This window comes from Anser cygnoides, chromosome 17, assembly GCF_040182565.1.
Source record: "Anser cygnoides isolate HZ-2024a breed goose chromosome 17, Taihu_goose_T2T_genome, whole genome shotgun sequence".
Classification (NCBI taxonomy): domain Eukaryota; kingdom Metazoa; phylum Chordata; class Aves; order Anseriformes; family Anatidae; genus Anser; species Anser cygnoides.
This window is the reverse complement of record NC_089889.1, coordinates 5,118,796-5,136,728: the sequence shown is the minus strand read 5'-3', so window position 1 is coordinate 5,136,728 and position 17,933 is coordinate 5,118,796. Positions and strand designations below refer to the sequence as shown.

Genomic DNA, 17,933 nt, shown 5'->3' with positions numbered 1-17,933 from the left:
GATCAGTAATGACTCAAGTGCAACAAAGGCGCACTTACATTCGTCTGCATTCTTGATAAGGAAAAAAACAGCAACAAAAATTAATCAAGAAGCCCACAAGGTAGAACCGGTAAGCTACATCAGCCTAATTGTTTGGGACTCCCCTGTGCATACCTGTACCAAGCTACCACAGTTACAAACCCTGATATTACATTTGTATAAATCAGGAAAAGAGTTAATGAGTATTTCAAAGGAAAATGGTGAGATCGGAGGCAGGCAGGGAGTCAGACACTACATTAGAGACTTGTGTTCGTTGAGATCAACACGCAGAATTTGAGGCAAATATCACCAATCTATAGGAAGCCTCAGAGCTTTCCTGCTTAGAGCCAGGTGGAATTGTGACTGTAAACTAACTCTGATGTCATGACTCAGAGTATCATAAACCTTTGTTCATACACTGGTCTTGGTTCTATCAGAATTAATTTGGATAGTCCACTAGCAGTAATGTTGGTGTAAACATTTACTTCCACAGCTGCACCCATTATGCTGCTTCACAGAAAATCTGTACTTTTTTAGAAAGGGAAAATAACATTCATAAAACTCATGTGTTCTAGCCAGAGCTGAGAAGATGCACGTGCTCACATTTGGCCATTTGAAGTTAGGTAACACTACGGTTGACACTTCAGGAATCTGACCATTTATTTCATCACAGTTTCAGTCAGGGAACTTCCATCAATGTCAGTGGGAGCACTGTGCAAAGAGCAAGAATATGGAATATGAGCCCTAGATGCTTGAATTAGTTGAAGAGCAAACCTTATGTTCATCCAACCTCTCAATTGTAAGAAGGCAAGCATTCGGCCATGACTAATTTAGGAACTAATTCAACATTAAATTGCAGCAGAATGAGGAAGCAAAGTGACAGCTGTTTAATTAAACTCCAAATCCGATTAGATGGTGTTATCAAGAGAAATCCATGGGAGCCTGAGGTCATGAGAATGGTCCTGTTTACAGGCTGAAAATTCTGTAAGTGGAATCTCATAGAATGATGTTAATCATAGCTTAGCATTAAGATTTCTCCCTCACACAAACATGGTACCTCATGAGAAACAGACCTACACTGCAGACCTGAAGGAATGACACAGAAAAGCCAATTGTGGTTTAATTTATAAGGAAAGTTTCCTGAAAAAAATAGAAAAGAGGCAGTCAGGCACTGTCCACCTTAAAGTCAAGAGTTCGTGCCTAACAGAAAAAGGACAGAAGAAGCAAACCCTTGCATGTTGTTGACAGCACTTGAATTGGTGGAGACAGTGGCTAAGGAGGAGAGCTCCAGGAGCTGCACTGTGCTTCCAACTATTGTTCAACCCATCACCCTTGATGAACAGTGACACCCTGGCCACACAGTTACAAAAGATGATGGAGCTGTGGGAGACAGAAAGTAAACTCCATGCACACCAGTTGCAAACACCATAAATATTCCACTGATGAGCACAAAGTTATGCACCACAGGTTTCCAAGGCATCCTAGTCGGAGTGCTGCACAGAACGGTACTGCACTGCAGACAAGTGTTATGCTGATTTGTGAGTCTGGTGACACGACGCTTGCAGATTTGAGTTATTAATACTCCTAAGATTACAGCTGATTAACAAACTGATATTGTTAGGCATCAGATTATGTTTTATCGACATAATCCCATGATTAAAAATAAATTACACATTGAGCTTGCTGCCAACTGGATTCTCTGACACTCTACATTGACAGACAATTTATATGAGAAGGGAAAGAAGCTAACATTGCCTCTACATTCTCAGCACACACTGCAGAAGAACAGGAAAATTCCTACAGACCAAAGTTTTCTCCATTCCCTGAGGCAAATTCATCCCTTGGCAGACAGTAGGGGAAGACAAATTTTGGTGGTGGAATTTAGGTTTGCTCATTTCCTTGACTTGATTCCAATGCCATGAGCCCACCATATGTGTATCCTGTTTTGCTTCTCTCCTCATTTTATAAACATGAAGACTTTTACTTTGCAAGCAATGCTACATTGCAAAAGAAACAGGGTAATGCAGTTAAGCAGTAAAACCAAGGGGGACACCTTCTTACTTAATTGCATCCCTCAGTATTCAAACATGGATGCAGATGGAATCCAGGTTACTCTATGACTACAGTGAGAAGGAAAATGGAAAATAATGAACAGATTAATAGTAGTGAAAATCAGGCCATTCAAAATCTACATAAGAAACAGGTTTATTTAACAAAAGTGGCCACTTCTGCAGCCTGTTTTTGACCAGGACAGCAGAACAAAAGATCCCAGTTTCTTTTGGATGCTAATTCTTTTTGACACTTGACAGCCCTGTGAGGTATCTTCTCTTTATTAAATCTTTGTTAAATGACCAACAATGGACATGGCACAAAAATTAAGGACAATACCTGCCCTGAAGAACAAACAATCCAGAAGTCAAACACAGATAAAACATCACCCATGGAAAGACCCAAAGGTGGATGTTGGCATTGTTCTGTCCTCAGCATGCACGGTATTTGTTTGAAGAGCTTGATCAGTGTGATGTCTCCAGTGAGGGTCTCCAGAAGTTTCGAAGAAGGTAAATGGAAGAAAGTTGGAAACAGGGATGTAAGGAAGGGATTCAGACTCATATTTCTCATCTCAAAGAGGAGTGGCCTTGACCATCGTCAGTACACAGGTAAAGACCCCCAGTGCACAGGTTAGGCAGGGCCCCCTCACCCTTTTCTCTTGGGGATGGCCCACGGCAAGGAAAATAGTGGCAGATTCCTGGGGCCAGAAGGACAGAAAGCAAACACCACTCAGCTGGGATGGGAAGGTCTCAGGCTCAACTCAATCTTCCTTGTAGTTTTTGTGAGCCATGTAATTTATGAAAAGATCTGAGTGTCTTTTCAAAATGGGAACTAAGTGTTCTGCAAATGCAATGCTCTTTTAATCAATGATCTTGTCTCTGTTTATAGTCTCCATATTGAGATAAATCTTAATTATTGCCCACTCCTCACCATTAGCAACAGACCATTCCATTTTCTTCCCTGCTAGTACAATTTTCAAATACCCTGCTAGTGGGACTTTTGAATCCTCATAAACTAAACTCTGCAGGCAGAAAAGGGGAATGTAGAATATATTAACAGATAGGAAAACAGAAAATTTTCTTTGGATTCCTGATGACTAATCCACACTTACTTTGCAGTGAATCTATCCTGTTAGCTTTCAAACTTGCAAAAGGGAACACACCCAATGATTACTTTGATGTAGCAGATGAACACTCAATTGCTAAATATAATTCTCTCATCTCTCAAAAGTGAGCATCTCCTTTAAAATGTAAGAAGAAAATGGAGCAACTGAACAAAATTAGCTATGCCTTAAATTGCTTTGTTCACTTTACAGTTTGTGACATAATTATACAGATGGAGAACAGTTATAAAGCCATTACTTAGACTTGTGTATCTGTACCTGTATGAAGGCTGTAGAGACTTAGAGTCAGCCCTCTGAAGGTCCTGCCACTTCTTGCACTTGTGAGTAATAGAAAATCAGACTTATTCTAACAAATTTATTTTGGAATCAAATATTTACTTTATTGTATTTAAGTTCGTCATATACAGTTTATAATGAGAAGTTAAAACTTGATTTCGGAGCTGTAATATTTTGCCACAGGCACCAAGACTAACCAAGAAATCTTATTTCCTCTCCGTTGTGGAATCCAAGCACTTCCATTAATATTCCTAACAGTAAAGTTCCACTGCCTGAATATTGCTGTTACTTGTGTTTATTATTTATATAAAAATAACCCCATTCTGGCTCCAGGTGATATCTGGATCTCAATATGCCGATCAATGAGTATAGTAAGAGACTGTTCCTACACAGCTATCCTAAGCTCTGTCTTTACCTAGCATAAAGCAAGGTGGAATGAGAAATACACGATCCTTTCCCACAGAGTGCATGGGTTCAATTACAGTAATGATAACTGAACCCTTGGAGAACTCACATCCTCAGAGAAGTTTAGAAGCCCCATGTACCCAAATTGTGACAGACGGAATTGCCTGACCACCAAGCAGGTTGGAGAGGTACTCCCTCCAGCAGCAACAACCAGCATCCCTTCTGCAAGAAAGAGATGTCAGACAGACTCTCCCAAGACTAGAGACAAGTGAGCACACTGTCCCAACACTCCTTTCCACCTGTCATAAGAACTGTTATGCTACTTGAATCATGAATAACATGCACAGCTTATATGTGACAATACATTGAACTTGCGTTCAACACTTTTTTTAATGAATCAGGGCACAAGAAATAACTTCAAAACTTCCCTTCCACCCTCAATTACTCTGACAAGATGATCTCATTAGATAATCTAACCCCTCAGGTGATGGGAAATGCAAAATAATGGCATGAAATAGAATCCACAGAACATTTTCACATTTGACTGAGTCTTCCTCTACTGTCTCAAAAGCTGTAAATGTGCACAGTTTGTCTTTTTTAAGCATCTATCATAATCAATGTGTATCAACAGTGACTGAGCCCCTGGCTGGGGGACTCTGCTTTGTCGGAGCTCTGACACTGAACTCTGTTAGGTACAACTCACTAAAAAGACAAGTATTTTGCTAAAGCTGTGTCTATTTCCTGTTGACTAGCGTGGGTAAACCAGGATCCAATGACTGGTACATATTTTCAAAGAAAGAAGGTATTTCCTGCTGTGTGGAGGAAGAGTCTGTAAGTGACTTCAAAGGAAACAATTCTGGAACCACTTAAAACACAGAATAAGGACATAAGGACAACTGCAGGAGATAGGAAGCAGAAGCCTACATTTCATCTTTCTGTAACTACTTAAAATGTAGAATAAGAACATGAAGGTGACTGAAGAAGATGGGAAGCAAAAGCCCTCATTTTATCTCTCTCTATTTAGACATAAATGAAACAAAAAGACTGATTTTTAAAAAGATGCATATATGTAACGCAGGAAACCACCTGCTCTTCTTCTTTGTGAATTTCATTCCTTACTTGCAGTATTTTGCTAAATTGACTTAGAAATGAAAGCACTTACATAGGAACCATATTATGTAGAGAGAAAAGAATTGTACTTATGGGTTGAAATGTGGGTGATTACCTGAGATATTCCTACCCCAGCATCATTACTGGCTATTTTGAGTACAAAAAAATGCAAATAGATGAAAAGCTGTGAAGCGACAGGTTAAAAGCCCTTACTCTGAGACCGATATAATTGAACAACTTCGCTCTTGTTTCAACCCATTTTCACCTAAGGATATAAGTATGCTTATGGATATCTTTGAATATAAGTATACCTCATGTATAAGCAATTAACTGCCCTAAATTCTCCTGAAAATTCAGGATTTTATATATTTATGCAGTACATAAACTATATGTATTTCATATATAGTAGACATGTGACAACATCTACATTACATACCCAGAAGTATATTTTTTCTTCTAACGAGCACTTTTAGAAGAGTAGCCACACACTTGGAAAATAGAGTGGCGATAAACATATCAAGATTATTACTTCAGTGGCTGTAGCTACTTACAACATTCCCAGAAAAGGATAAATATTTGTTACTGATTCCAAAAGCTTTGGCAATAAAATAGCCTCAGAACCTGCAAAGTGTTCGGTCCTTTTTAATCTCAAAAAATAGCTTTTCATTTACTCAAACATCTAAGGAATAATTGTCTGAAAAAGCCTTCAGCTATGATGAACACCTCTCATGTTTTTCTCCATTGCTGAATGGTCCTATTAAGTTTATCACAGATGGGAGTGGGAATATTGGTAAAGCCTGAATGGGAGAGAAAGACAATAGCCACCTGGTGATTTTATAATGGAATGGTTCATGGATGCTTAAGCAGCCATGGATGGAGCTATATGATATCTTTTTGCTGAAATCATTTCATGGCTTACAGCTCTCCTTTGTTGCAAAAAGACTAATACATGAAATTTGTCAATTTAAGGCATTTTCTAGGCTCAAGATGTGTCAGTCATTTGCTTTCCTTTTTCATGAGTCTGAGGAAGATATTTGGAAAAAGACCCCCAGTTAAATTGGGTTTGCTTCATCATTAAGCAGAACCAGCACAGCTCCGGTGATGTCTCCGGTCTGTGTGACCACCATGGGAACATAGCTGGTAGTAAAAAGGCAATTTTCATTAACAGTTTGAAATTCTTCCCATGTTCATTTCAATTAAACCTGCGGCACTGTTATATAGTTGGCCATATATCTGTAATAATATTGCTGTAATAGTGGTAACCGATAGTTGCGGATTGAAAAAATACAAGCATATTAGCACACGTGCATGGGTACACAGACAATTCCACGCAACACATATATGTGAGTAGTCTGTATCCACACATACACATATCCAACTACACTGGAAAAAAGATTATGATGCATTCTGTGTTAATAGAAGCCATATACTTATTATAGACAGATAGAGGCAGAAATTTTCATTTTATATATAAGATATTTCTATGTCACATATTTCCTACAGCAAATTTTTGCAGCCATCATGCTTTAAAACATTACCCCACTGAAATCAGCAGTGATCTTGCCAGTGGCTTCAATAAAGCCAAGCTCTATTCTATCAAGTGTTACGGAGTAAACCCTAAAGAGTCCTCCCTAATGTGCTTCCCTGCAGTAGGACCTGCACTTCTACATAGCCCTGCTGACTTCAACCTGAAGGACTGGTGTCCTATTCCTCGGGCAAAACTGATTTAGTTGTCTATAAAGCTAATGATATGACAGATACAAGGGCTTTTCCACCAATTAGTGATAATCTGGATCAGTGTGATACTTTTGCTGTTGTGAGTTTCTCTCTTAACATGTTGCAAATGTCCTCTGTGGTTGAAATGAATTTAGCATCATCACTGACATCACTGGCTGGGTGCAGCCTGTGGAGACAGAGTATAACAGTAACACAGAGTCCTGCTGGGCAGCAAGGATGCAAATCTCAGTGTGGTTTCCCAGTTGTGGGAGTCAAGAAGCTTCACGGTGAGGACCTGAGAGTACCTATACCTATATAAAACAAATACCTCTGTGTACTTTTTATGTGTTTTAGTGTGTAGTGCTGTTTTGCTCAGCAGTAGCAGGAAAAGTGGTCAAGAAAGTACATTTTGTGTAAAATTAAATTGTTTTCTGTAAATTAAATCACATACTGAAGAAATCCACAGTAACAGACAAAAAACATGGCATTTTCAGGGATGTGCTTCACCACAGCTCCACTTGACAGTTTGCAGCTCTGGGGAAAGATTGAAATGCCTAAGAATAGAGTGCCATTTAGATGCTTGTAGGCATCATGCCTGGCCTCCAGATGCTCTTCCAGAAGGGCACAGGTGTCCTGTAGGTCTTGTGTCATACCTGGCAGTCCTGGATGGATGGCTGAGACTCTACAGTATATAACGGTATTAGACACCTATGTATAGTCACCTGGCTCACTTCTTTCTTTCTTCTCCTGACTTAGCAAGGTAAGTTTCCAATCTTCCATCTCTGTACTACAGCTCCCCATCTACATGGGGGCTACATCCTTACTCTTTCTGGTTAACAGCAGAAGCAGAAACTCTTTTACAGCACATAAAAATATGGTACCTACTATAATCTGCTCCTGGAATTTCAGCTGAAGCCCCCAGATTCTGCTGATATAAACCCTGTTTTATATAGTGCTGCAAGCCACACTGACAGAGCATAAACAGCTTGGTTTGGATGAGGGATGTAAAATATTATCTAGCCTGACTGCCTCACAGAAGCTGCACGGCACTAATCACAGTATGAGGTGGGATGTACTATATAGCTGGGGTGAAGCAATTTTAAATGCTTTATGGACGTTAAGGATTAAGTACCCCCTCCCTCATATTTCCTTTTTTTAAGTAACTGGGGTATTGCATGATACATAGATGACTTTTATGACCACTGTGGAGGGTTGTGAACTTGTTTCATCTGTGTAGATTAATATGTCATTGATTATTAATGAGCATGAATACTATATAGTAATAATAAATATTTATTTTAACTAAAACCACATGAAAGCTACCAGGGCTGTCACTGTTAGTACTTTCTCCCTCTAATGCGGAGTATTCATCTAAAAATTTCTTAAAGTCCTCAGTTTTTGACCATGGAGTGCATATTAACACTTGGCTCAGGTTCCTGGATTTCAGAACTCTATTTAAACCACAGTGGAAAAGAAACAGACAGCTTCTGCTAAAATCTTTCAATTTAATTTAGTCTATTTTAGAAACAGCAAGAGAAAATTTCTACTTTTTCTTTCCTTATTTTGGCTATACAGCCTTAATTTTTGATAAGCACAATCTGTAACCAAGACACAATAGAGCTTCTTTTGGAACTGCTATGAAAAAGTAGTAACAAAAATGCAGAAAATAATCATTCTTATTATTATTTCCTATCCTTGCCCCTAGATTATTTTCCCTTTTCAAACAGCTTATTGATTTCACTGACTTCATAGCAGGTCCACATAAGCAAAGCACACAGAGGGCAGGAAACAGATTATTGCATTAATGAGAGAAGATATTGTACAGACATCAGAAACTTAGTACAGTTAAAAAGATGGGAGAGAGTGACATACAAGAAAATTAAATTATTGACTAGACACATGACTAACAGACTGGTGTGTCTTACCATTTATAGGAAGAAAAAATGTCATAAATGTAGGCAGGGGTGAAGTATAGAAAGTATATATAATCACAGATCCAATTCTTTCCTCCTGATTCAAGCAAAGATGCCCTTTACCTTCAAGGGCTGTTTTGCACGATCGTGCTAGCTAGAGATTCAAGGTTGGAGAAGCATCCTTGAAAGACATTGCCATGCCCATTGTGTGAGTCAGTGATATGAAGGACAAAGGGATCAAATCCCTTTGCTTAAGGCAGTATTTTATGAGTATAACCTGAAGCAAACACAGTGACCATTATCTTTATCTGAGCATCTAAGAGCAACTTACAACACTGAAAGAGGCTTGAAAACAGGTTTTAGTGCTTGAAAGCTTGTCTGTTTTTTTTCTAACTCTGTCGGATGACCTCATAAAAGACATTATCTACAAACCTTGCTTCACTTATGTTTTTACCCTTCTGGACCAGAACAACATTGCCAGTACCAAGTGGGGGAGACTGGAATTCATGTTTAAGCAGAAAGCTTTCACTGTTAAAGGATTTGAAGTACAGAATGATCCTGTAACGTAGGAAGTACTGTGTCCTTTCTAAAGATGAGTGAACTGGTGTGTGAGTTCTGACTAGATACAAAATAAGCAGAAGTCCAGGCATGTGGCTCCTGGTCCATCAGACAATTCCTATTTTTGCATGTCAGAGTCTCCTCAGTGCTTAATGAGTAGCCCATAATTTGAATGAGGTAAGAGCAGTGAGGAGGAATTACTGAGTCTCAAATGACTTATTTATTTCCACACCAAGCTCACTCCTGAAGCTTCCAGGCATTCTTAAAACATATGCCGCGGGATACTTGGTGCCAGCTGGCAGTTCCTCTCTTAGTCACCGCTTTTCAATGCTTGCAATTGACATTTTGTCCCAGATCCAGAATCTAAAACATAGTGTTTTCTGCTGGCTCAGTTGAAGCTTCAAGTCATATAAAACTTCTTGATATTGGCACACAGGCACGTCGTACCCTATACAAAATGATTCCAAAGTACATCCAGGTCTTAGACCGATCGGTTTGGTTTCAGCTGCTGACATAATATATGCAGCAGGAGGCCTTCTGCCTTCTGTTAGCTCTCCAGAATGAGAATTCAAGATCACTAAGAGGTTATAGCAAACCTTTTGGATTTCATTCAATTATGCAACGTTTTAGAACACAAAAGGAAGAAAATTCACCTTTAAATCACACAAGGTGATTTTGTCCACATGCACTTTCCTCACCTGCATCTAGTGAAATCTGTTTATGTAAATTAAAAGTGTTATGCCTGGGTAAAATATTTTTACATTAAAGAAAAGAAAAAAAAAAAAAAGACAAGCAGGTAAACTAGTTCAAAATGGCACACTGAGAGGAAAACTCCATAATGAACCTGAAGGTTTAGTCTTTCAGAAGTAGCTCGGGGGTACAAGAATACAGATAAATGGGCAAATGTCGGATAAGGACAGGAGAGGCTGTGCTGCAGAACCACACTATCTGTAAACACAACATTATGTGGTCGATTAACACACTAGTGTGCTTTTTAATATTGAGTTTACAGGTTCATGTTTCCCTCTCTCATTTTTCTTAAACTCCCCAGTGAACTTGAACTATTTCTTCTACACTCAGTTTAATCAAAATACTCATTTCACAACCTCCAAAACATGTACAGATCTTGTCCTATAGGCCTTGGAGAGCAAAGTACAGCGTACTCACTAATCCTGATAGTGACAGTGAGCATTCAATATTCAACTGCTGCAATTAACAAAGTTGTGCTGCTGCTATTTTTCAATGATAGAGGATTTCCAAAACCAAATTGCAGGAATAAATTACATCATTACAGCCATATTATTGTTTTGTGAGGTAACAGATCTTGCGGAAAGGCAATCAGTTTTGATAAAGAAAAGATTAGATGACTAGGATCTGATTAAAATTAATATCAGCTTTACTTTTGTTTCCATTTGTTTCCTGAAATTCCCTCTCTCACCAGTGTGCTGGCTTGCTGACACTCATGCTATGTTGCTGGTGCTTTAAATATTAGGCATGACTTGTTTCTGATGGAAGAAAAGATCTTGATAGGTTCACTGTCTGTGCCAATTTACAGCAACGGGGCCACTGCCACACTGTATGAAGTTTTGGTCTGTTAACTTATAGCCATCTAGTATATGTGCATCAATCTAGAGAGCTTTGGCTTTGGAGAAAGGCTTTTGCATACTGCCCCTCTGGCTTAGCAAAGTAGTAACAGCAGCCCAAACTTTGGTGCTGTCTTGGAACCCCCTTTTGTTTCTGAGGTTATGCACTGATCAAATCCTCTCACCACCGCTGCTTCCCATGTCTTTTAGCATCTGCTGCACAGAGAGGCAAAGAGAAAAGCCAGAAGAGTGGTGCTGGCTTTCTCACCAGGGCACTACTGACCCCCATCCTAGGTTTTACTGTTTTATCTCCCTCAAGCACAGCTACGGACTTCAAAGTATAGATTCCTAATGAATTCTATGACAAACATCCTCAGTGATGAGAGTCTGGCTGGATAATGAAGTGTAAACTGAAAGCTGGGTAAGGCAAACATGCATCTAATAATAAACCAAAGGTGAAAAGTTGCTGGGTATTTTAATCCTTGGGGTAGCTCATTATAACATTGAGGCTTAAAAAAGTCCTGGTGATTTTTATTTTTTTCCCCATGCTCACTCATTGCCTTCCATTATAGTAAAGTCTCCTGGTTGTCTAGTTAGTCTCTCTGCCAAGCTAGAGCACCTCAGGACCTCATTAATTAGGGTCCAGTCTAAACAATTCATAATTCTGCTAGGTATTTCACCTGATGGTGAAGAATTAAGTACTCCCCAGAAACATTAAAACTTTCTTTACAGATCAAAACCATAATTAAAAAGTTGCTAATTAATAGAATTTTGTCCTATTTTTCAGTATGGGTCAGAGTTAACCTACTTAATGGTTACATTGGCTGAGCACACGCTGTGTTTGCAAACATCCCTGGTCTGCTCTGACAGTCACTGCTCATCCCAGCATCTCGATAAGTGATAGCATGAGAAGGTGGAGACCACTTTATTCTCTAGACTAAACCAGAAATCTTTGTCACCTGAAATAAATTTGGGCAGTGTCTGGACTTGCATTTATCAGTTAAGACAATTGATTGATAGCTAAAGCTAATAAAAGAGCATGAGTTTAGACAATAAAAAAAAAAGCAAACTAATAAATTAACTTTCATAGGGGAAGGCATTATCTGGCAATCAAGAATCCTCCTTCAGCTCTGCCAGCAACTCATGAATGAACTCTGTAACATTCTCCGTTCTTCCTTCTCCATTCCCATTTCACACAAATCCCCCACAGCAGAAGTGCAGTGCAGTAGGAGAATCAGAATAAGGCACAGCACTTGCCTACCACTGTGGGCCACGGGTGAATTCTGACGAATCACCTATCTCACACTACAGCCTTACAAGATAGCAACTTCTCTGCCTTTAAATTCCAATTCTGTTTTAGCTGCAAACTTGGGCAGAATGTCAGCCTCGGAAAGCAGTCTCCTGCCACTGCTCAGTAGTGCTTCTCTTCCCACTGTCTCTGCTGGCAGCGAAGGCAGCAGTGGAGGGCACATCTGATGAATACAGTCCTTAGCAGACACAGCATCAAAACACACAGTCGTGGACTGTCTTTCTCAAGCACCATCATCTGGGACCAAAACTCAATTTCTGCTGGCTCATTATTATGTCTCTGCATGGTCTCTGCTCACATGCATGTGGCAGCTGTGAAATTGACTTTGTGGTTATGTTAAACAATCAGAATTTTAATCAGCTGTCATTTCAAATATAAACTGTTACTTAAGATGTCTTCTTCCGATAGACTGGTATCATAAACCTGAGCCAATACTTACAGCAGCCCTCATATCTAGCCCAATATATCATAAGTACAAAACTATCTCCAGGCTTGACAAGTTCCACATGCAGTACCATGAACCAATACCAAGAAATCTGCAGCAGAATGAGGACTTAGCCAGGTTCCAATGCTGAGAAGAAGCATAGAAGCATCCAGCACTGTGCCATGCTGTCAGAAGAAAGAGACCATGACCAGAAGACTTCTAACGTGCACGACGGATTGGCATCGAGAACAGACAGGCTGGGGGATCTCAAGTCTTTACTTCCTGCTTCGTTAGGATGTAAATGTGGTGTGATGTCTGGTGTCTCAGTGTCCATACTTTGCCCTTCGTGGAGCTCAGTTTATCCACCTTTGAACACCTTGAATTTCATCATCTTGACTTGTGGACTGAAAATTTTCTAGAGAGGATTCTGACTTGCCTGTCATCTGCCTGTGCAGCATTTAGGTATTACCATAACAGCAAAAGTCCAGTAATTGAGTCGCTGGCTGTCTCACTGCACGTTCTGGCTGATCTGCAAAGTTTTGTTTGGTTCACAGAATTTCTCTTTTGTCAAGGCTGAGCGGCATATATATTAAGCCTTGTATTGACATCTCTCTACTACAGGCAGGGGAATTGGCCAAAAAATACAAAAGTTCTCTATATGGCAGAGATATTTTACAGAACACTTTAAAAATCTGGAAGCTGGCTGGCTCCACCTCTCCCCAGCTTTTTAAAAATTCCCAAGTAATCTATTCAACAGCATTGTCAGATATGAGGGATGCTGAAAGAGGAAACTATATATGCTGTTGCACTGCATAGAAAATGACATATAACTCGATCCAGTGGAAAAAAGTAATTCCAGCCAGCTGAGATAGCCTTATTGATCTATTCTCATTTCCTGCAAAAGGTAGGAGTGAATATGAACATAGCAAAGAAAAGGAAAACAGAAGCTAGAATCAAAAGTGCAGTGGTTTTAGAAATGATGACTGGGACTTAAAAGGGACTATTAAATTGAGCCATTTTAAGTTCTTTATGTTGTTTGCATCTTCTGGCCAAGTTAGAATCAATGGACAACAGTACAACAGTTCATCTTTTTTTTTTTTCTTCCCACTTTTGTTTCCTGATGGGTAGACAACAAAAGAGCCAAGTCTTATCAGATAAGATTAATCAATATGCATAGCAAGTCACAGCTCAACACATTATGTGACAGAGCCAAATTACAAGCAGGTATGCAGGCTCCTGAGTTCATCTGGTATAAATATAGAGCAATGACACAAACTTTAGTGAAATTATATTCACCATAAACCTAAATGAAGGAATGCTACCCTCATTTAAAAGACTGTAACCTACCATGAGGGAAATGGTAGGCATATAAGTGATCTGGGCTACTGCTTCTGCCCTAGCATCAGAAGATTTTAAGTCTGGTCTCTCACTCAGAACACAGTCCTGTAACTAAACTCTACAAATTTTTACTTCTTGGTATTATTTAGGGCTTCACAGATCATTTAATTTGTTAGTATTACTAATAGTAACAGGATAGCTTTTACATGAAATAAATCTGTTTCATGTTATTTATTTGATGTGATTCATAATTTAATTATCTGAGACAATATTTGTCAGCTGAAAAGTTCAGTATGCAGATTTTCTGTTAGTTTGCTTGCGATAAGCAAACTGGGAAATGGATGAGTTTAGATAGCCTCAGATTTTGCCCTTTGGAAAACTCCTGAACCGTATGACTCCTAGCTGTGCCTGTTGCCTCCTGCATCGTTCAAGACTCAAAGACTAATGGGAGTGAGAATCCTGCACTTCTGTGACCTTGAAATAGATGGAGCTTTATGGTGTGAAATTGCAGACTGTGCAGAGAGAACTCTATTTATTTAGGCCCATATTTTAAAATGTAATATAGGGACTTAGTTTCCCTTCATTGCAATGAAATACCTTAAAAAATCTTTATCATAGAGAATGGCGTACATATAAGTGTATATATAACAACCGCTGCCTTGCAAGCTAAATTTTCAGTCATCTGTGTTTTAATGGAAAGCAAGTTAACAAGGATACATAAAAATGTCAAAAAGCATTTTCGTCTGAGTCACAGCTCTTTGTCTTAAATGTCCATTCACTTCTGCAGCAGAACCACCATTACACTGAGTTCTGAATGTAAAGAAAGGCACTTGGAGACCAAACAACTCAGTACATAGCAAAAAGTATGCGTGGAACTCTGTTGCTTAATGATAAGCAGAGGAGACTCTCAGCTCCACGTTATTGCTGGGTTTGCCAGGGTATTCTGTGTAACAATTCTGAACTTGGATTAAAAAAAATTGAACTTGGATTAACCAGCAGTTATTATGGAAAGAAAAGATGCAGTTTACATCACTAGAAAGGCAGGGTGTGTAGGAACAACTGATATCTTTTATTAGACCCACTGATGCTGTTGGGAGAAAAGACAAGCTTCTGAGTGTGTGAGGTGTGAAACAGCAGCAACCGCGCACACGTATGCCTGAGAACCACTCCAACTTGAATTTGCTTGCAAGCAGTTATCAATGGATTATAGAGTTGAATGAATGAAGCCTGAAAGACCTACCAGAAGTTTAGTATTAGAGTCATTTTAAAGAGGAAATATGCATGGATGAGCAAGTTACATGGCTTCCCATGGTGACAAATGTCTTTTGGAGTACATTCAGACAAGAACTCTGCTCCTGACATCAGGTTTATACTTCAGCACTTTAAATACCTGGATTTCATGCAAGTCACAGTTAGAGATCAACTAATTCAAAAAGAGTTTATCCATATGATTAAGGACTACCACTGCAATTCCATATACAGGCACCCAGATTGTCTTGCATAAACACTAAACCACTGATTCATCAATCTACCTTCCAGAAGGAGTTATCCTTCAATACCAACGTGCCTTACTGGCATCAAGAAACGAACTTATAAATAAGTCTTTTACCTGGTTCTATCCCAAAGCAAAATTCAATGGTATTAAAATCTGTATTATACGCTTAAAGCATGAGAAGAAATCTCTTGCTCGATTTTCTAACACATGGCCTAATCTTTAACACAAATATATAGACTTCTTCATTGAGATTCATGTGTGCATGAATGCTACAAACGTGAAAAATTTCCGTTTTTTTTTTCTTTTTAATCTAGTCAAGTGGCAAAATCAATATAGTTGGCTGCATTTGCACATGACAGGATAGAAATTTGAGGAAAATGGGGGAAGTAAATTAACCAACCTTGTACACCTTAATTGGTAAGTTCTGAGGTTACGTGTGATTAATTGAAGAGGTTTTCAAAAGCTGCTTAGCAGATAATTAATTAAGCTCCTATGAAAGCACTTTTCTAATTGATCCTGCAACAAGTAACATGAAATCAGAAATGCTCGAATAGGACATGACTCAGACAGTAGATTTCTCTACTGGAAGGTTCAATCTTTGCGATAGATTTTTCCTGTCAGCAAACAGTGGTATATATTTTGCTTTAAAAGATCTTTTTATTTTCTTTTTTATCTCCCCTAATTGTTGAATTTTACAAGCCTGAGTTTCTGTAGCTGTAGTATTTTGCAGCTGTTGTGATTTAAGTAAGTGAGGTAAGAGATCTGAAGGAGGGGTTGTGTGCCTGAAATAGCATCTCTCTTTCTCCATCTGTATCAGTTGGTCTAATAAATGACATTACCTTTTAACACGTCTTGCCTCTGTTAATTATTGCTACTCAATGATGGAAATACAACAAACAAATTTAATCTCATCCTTTGATGAGAACCTCATGCAGCCTGCATGAAAGGTACAGGGAGTGGATGGTTACACCAAGTGTCAGACTCAAGATTTTGGTAAAGTACTACATATGTGTGATGAGGATCCATTTATGATGCATCATTCCCCACAGTACATACTTAAATAAATTATAAATAAATTCTCTTATTTGAGAGTTAGAAAGCAACAGAAGTGGTTAGAATTACATTTTCTTTACTTTTCTGTCTCATTTTTCTCTCTAAATACCTTGAATGGTGAAATGTCCTCCAAAATTACTCAGATTGATTAACTTCTGAGCGCAGGAAAAAATATACTTACCTGAAATTTACATCTTTTTTTTTTTTTTTCCCTGGGAAAAAGTTATTCTACTTATTCTCAGCCCAGTACCTTTGATATTTCTCTTGCTCATTTTATTTCACTGTTGCGTTCACCGTAGCAGCATCACTGTGTTGCTGCTTCTTACTTGTACATACTACTTAGCTGCATACTTAGGCACACAGAATCTGGATTCTACTAAAATCCTCTCTTTTGATTGTATGATGAATTTCCACTGATTTTTCAGCAGCTGCATCCTACAACTTGCTCTACTGATCCAAAATCTGTAAGGCTCTCTTAAAATTTTAGGTTCAGTTTTTACTGGCAATGTTTCTTCAATCTCTTTCAATCCAAAATATTGTAGCATCAATTCCACTAATCTTTTGAAGGCCCTCTTCTTTTTCATCTTCTTTTTGTAACATAATCAGTCATAGGCCAGTAAAGGATAAAAGATCTTTTGTGTTTCATAAGTTTCAGAATTTGGAATGGCTCACATGAGAGATGCTTTACTCTGTGAGTCACAGATGACCATTATATCATTAACAAGACACACAAAAGTTTGCTGCTTTCATCTCCAGAGGACTGACTAGGACGCCCATCAGACCAATGGCAGAAACTCAGTCAGATCTTGGAAATCCCACATCCTAGTCCAGCACAATAGCAATGGCTCCTTCTCTCTCCCCGGTCCTCCCCCCCCCCCCCCTTTTTTTTTTTGGCCAACTTTATAAACTCTGAATGACAGATTTTACTTTTGATGTTAGCAGTGTTGCTGTAGGAACACTCCATGCTTAAATCAATATAATCCTCTCTACCCTCTAGAGGATTTATGAAACACACTTGCTGATAAACATTGAGATCTAATTTCTGTGCACAATAATGTGCGGTTGCTTTACAGTGTGTAGTAGAGATAAAGAGTGTGGTCTGACTTCTCAGTAGATACAGTATCCCCCTCTCTCTTTTCAGTGTGGCTCTTGTTTCTGAACAGGAGAATTGCCAGGTAATCAGCTCAGCTAGCGATTAATGCCTAAATGAAGAAAGCACCCTGGCTGGATCTGCAGCCTTAGCTAACAGAAAACTGTGAAAATTCCCTTTATCTACTAATATCCTGCTAGCAAAGCCAATTTTGCATTGGCATCTCACCCAACTGGATTCTATTAACACAGTATATTTTGGCTCCAGCCAAGTGTTATCACAAATTACAGAAATGAGATAAATAAACACAAGAAAGCTTTGCAAAGAGAAAGGTTTAATGATTTCATTGTTTGAACCCTTTGAAAAACCCACAGTACATCTGATGGGAATAAAGGATCTCACCTTATATGATTTATACCTGACAAAATTCATTAATTTAGACTTCCAGTTCTTAGAATAACCCTTGTAAGTGG

General features: G+C 38.8%; 1 protein-coding gene across 13 annotated transcripts in view; it reads right to left on the bottom strand.

Annotated features, from left to right (window-relative positions):
- The window catches only part of TMEM132C (transmembrane protein 132C), a 211,321-nt gene that overhangs the window by 34,765 nt on the left and 158,623 nt on the right, over positions 1-17,933 (bottom strand). Inside the window, exon 1 of one of the 13 annotated variants that reach the window (XM_066979282.1) lies at positions 8,623-8,644. The exons of the other annotated variants lie outside the window; for them this stretch is intronic. Coding sequence (XP_066835383.1) covers positions 8,623-8,625 — 3 coding nt within the window. The 5' untranslated portion in view covers positions 8,626-8,644. Of the gene's footprint in view, positions 1-8,622; positions 8,645-17,933 lie in introns of those variants that run through there. 13 annotated transcript variants of the gene reach the window in all.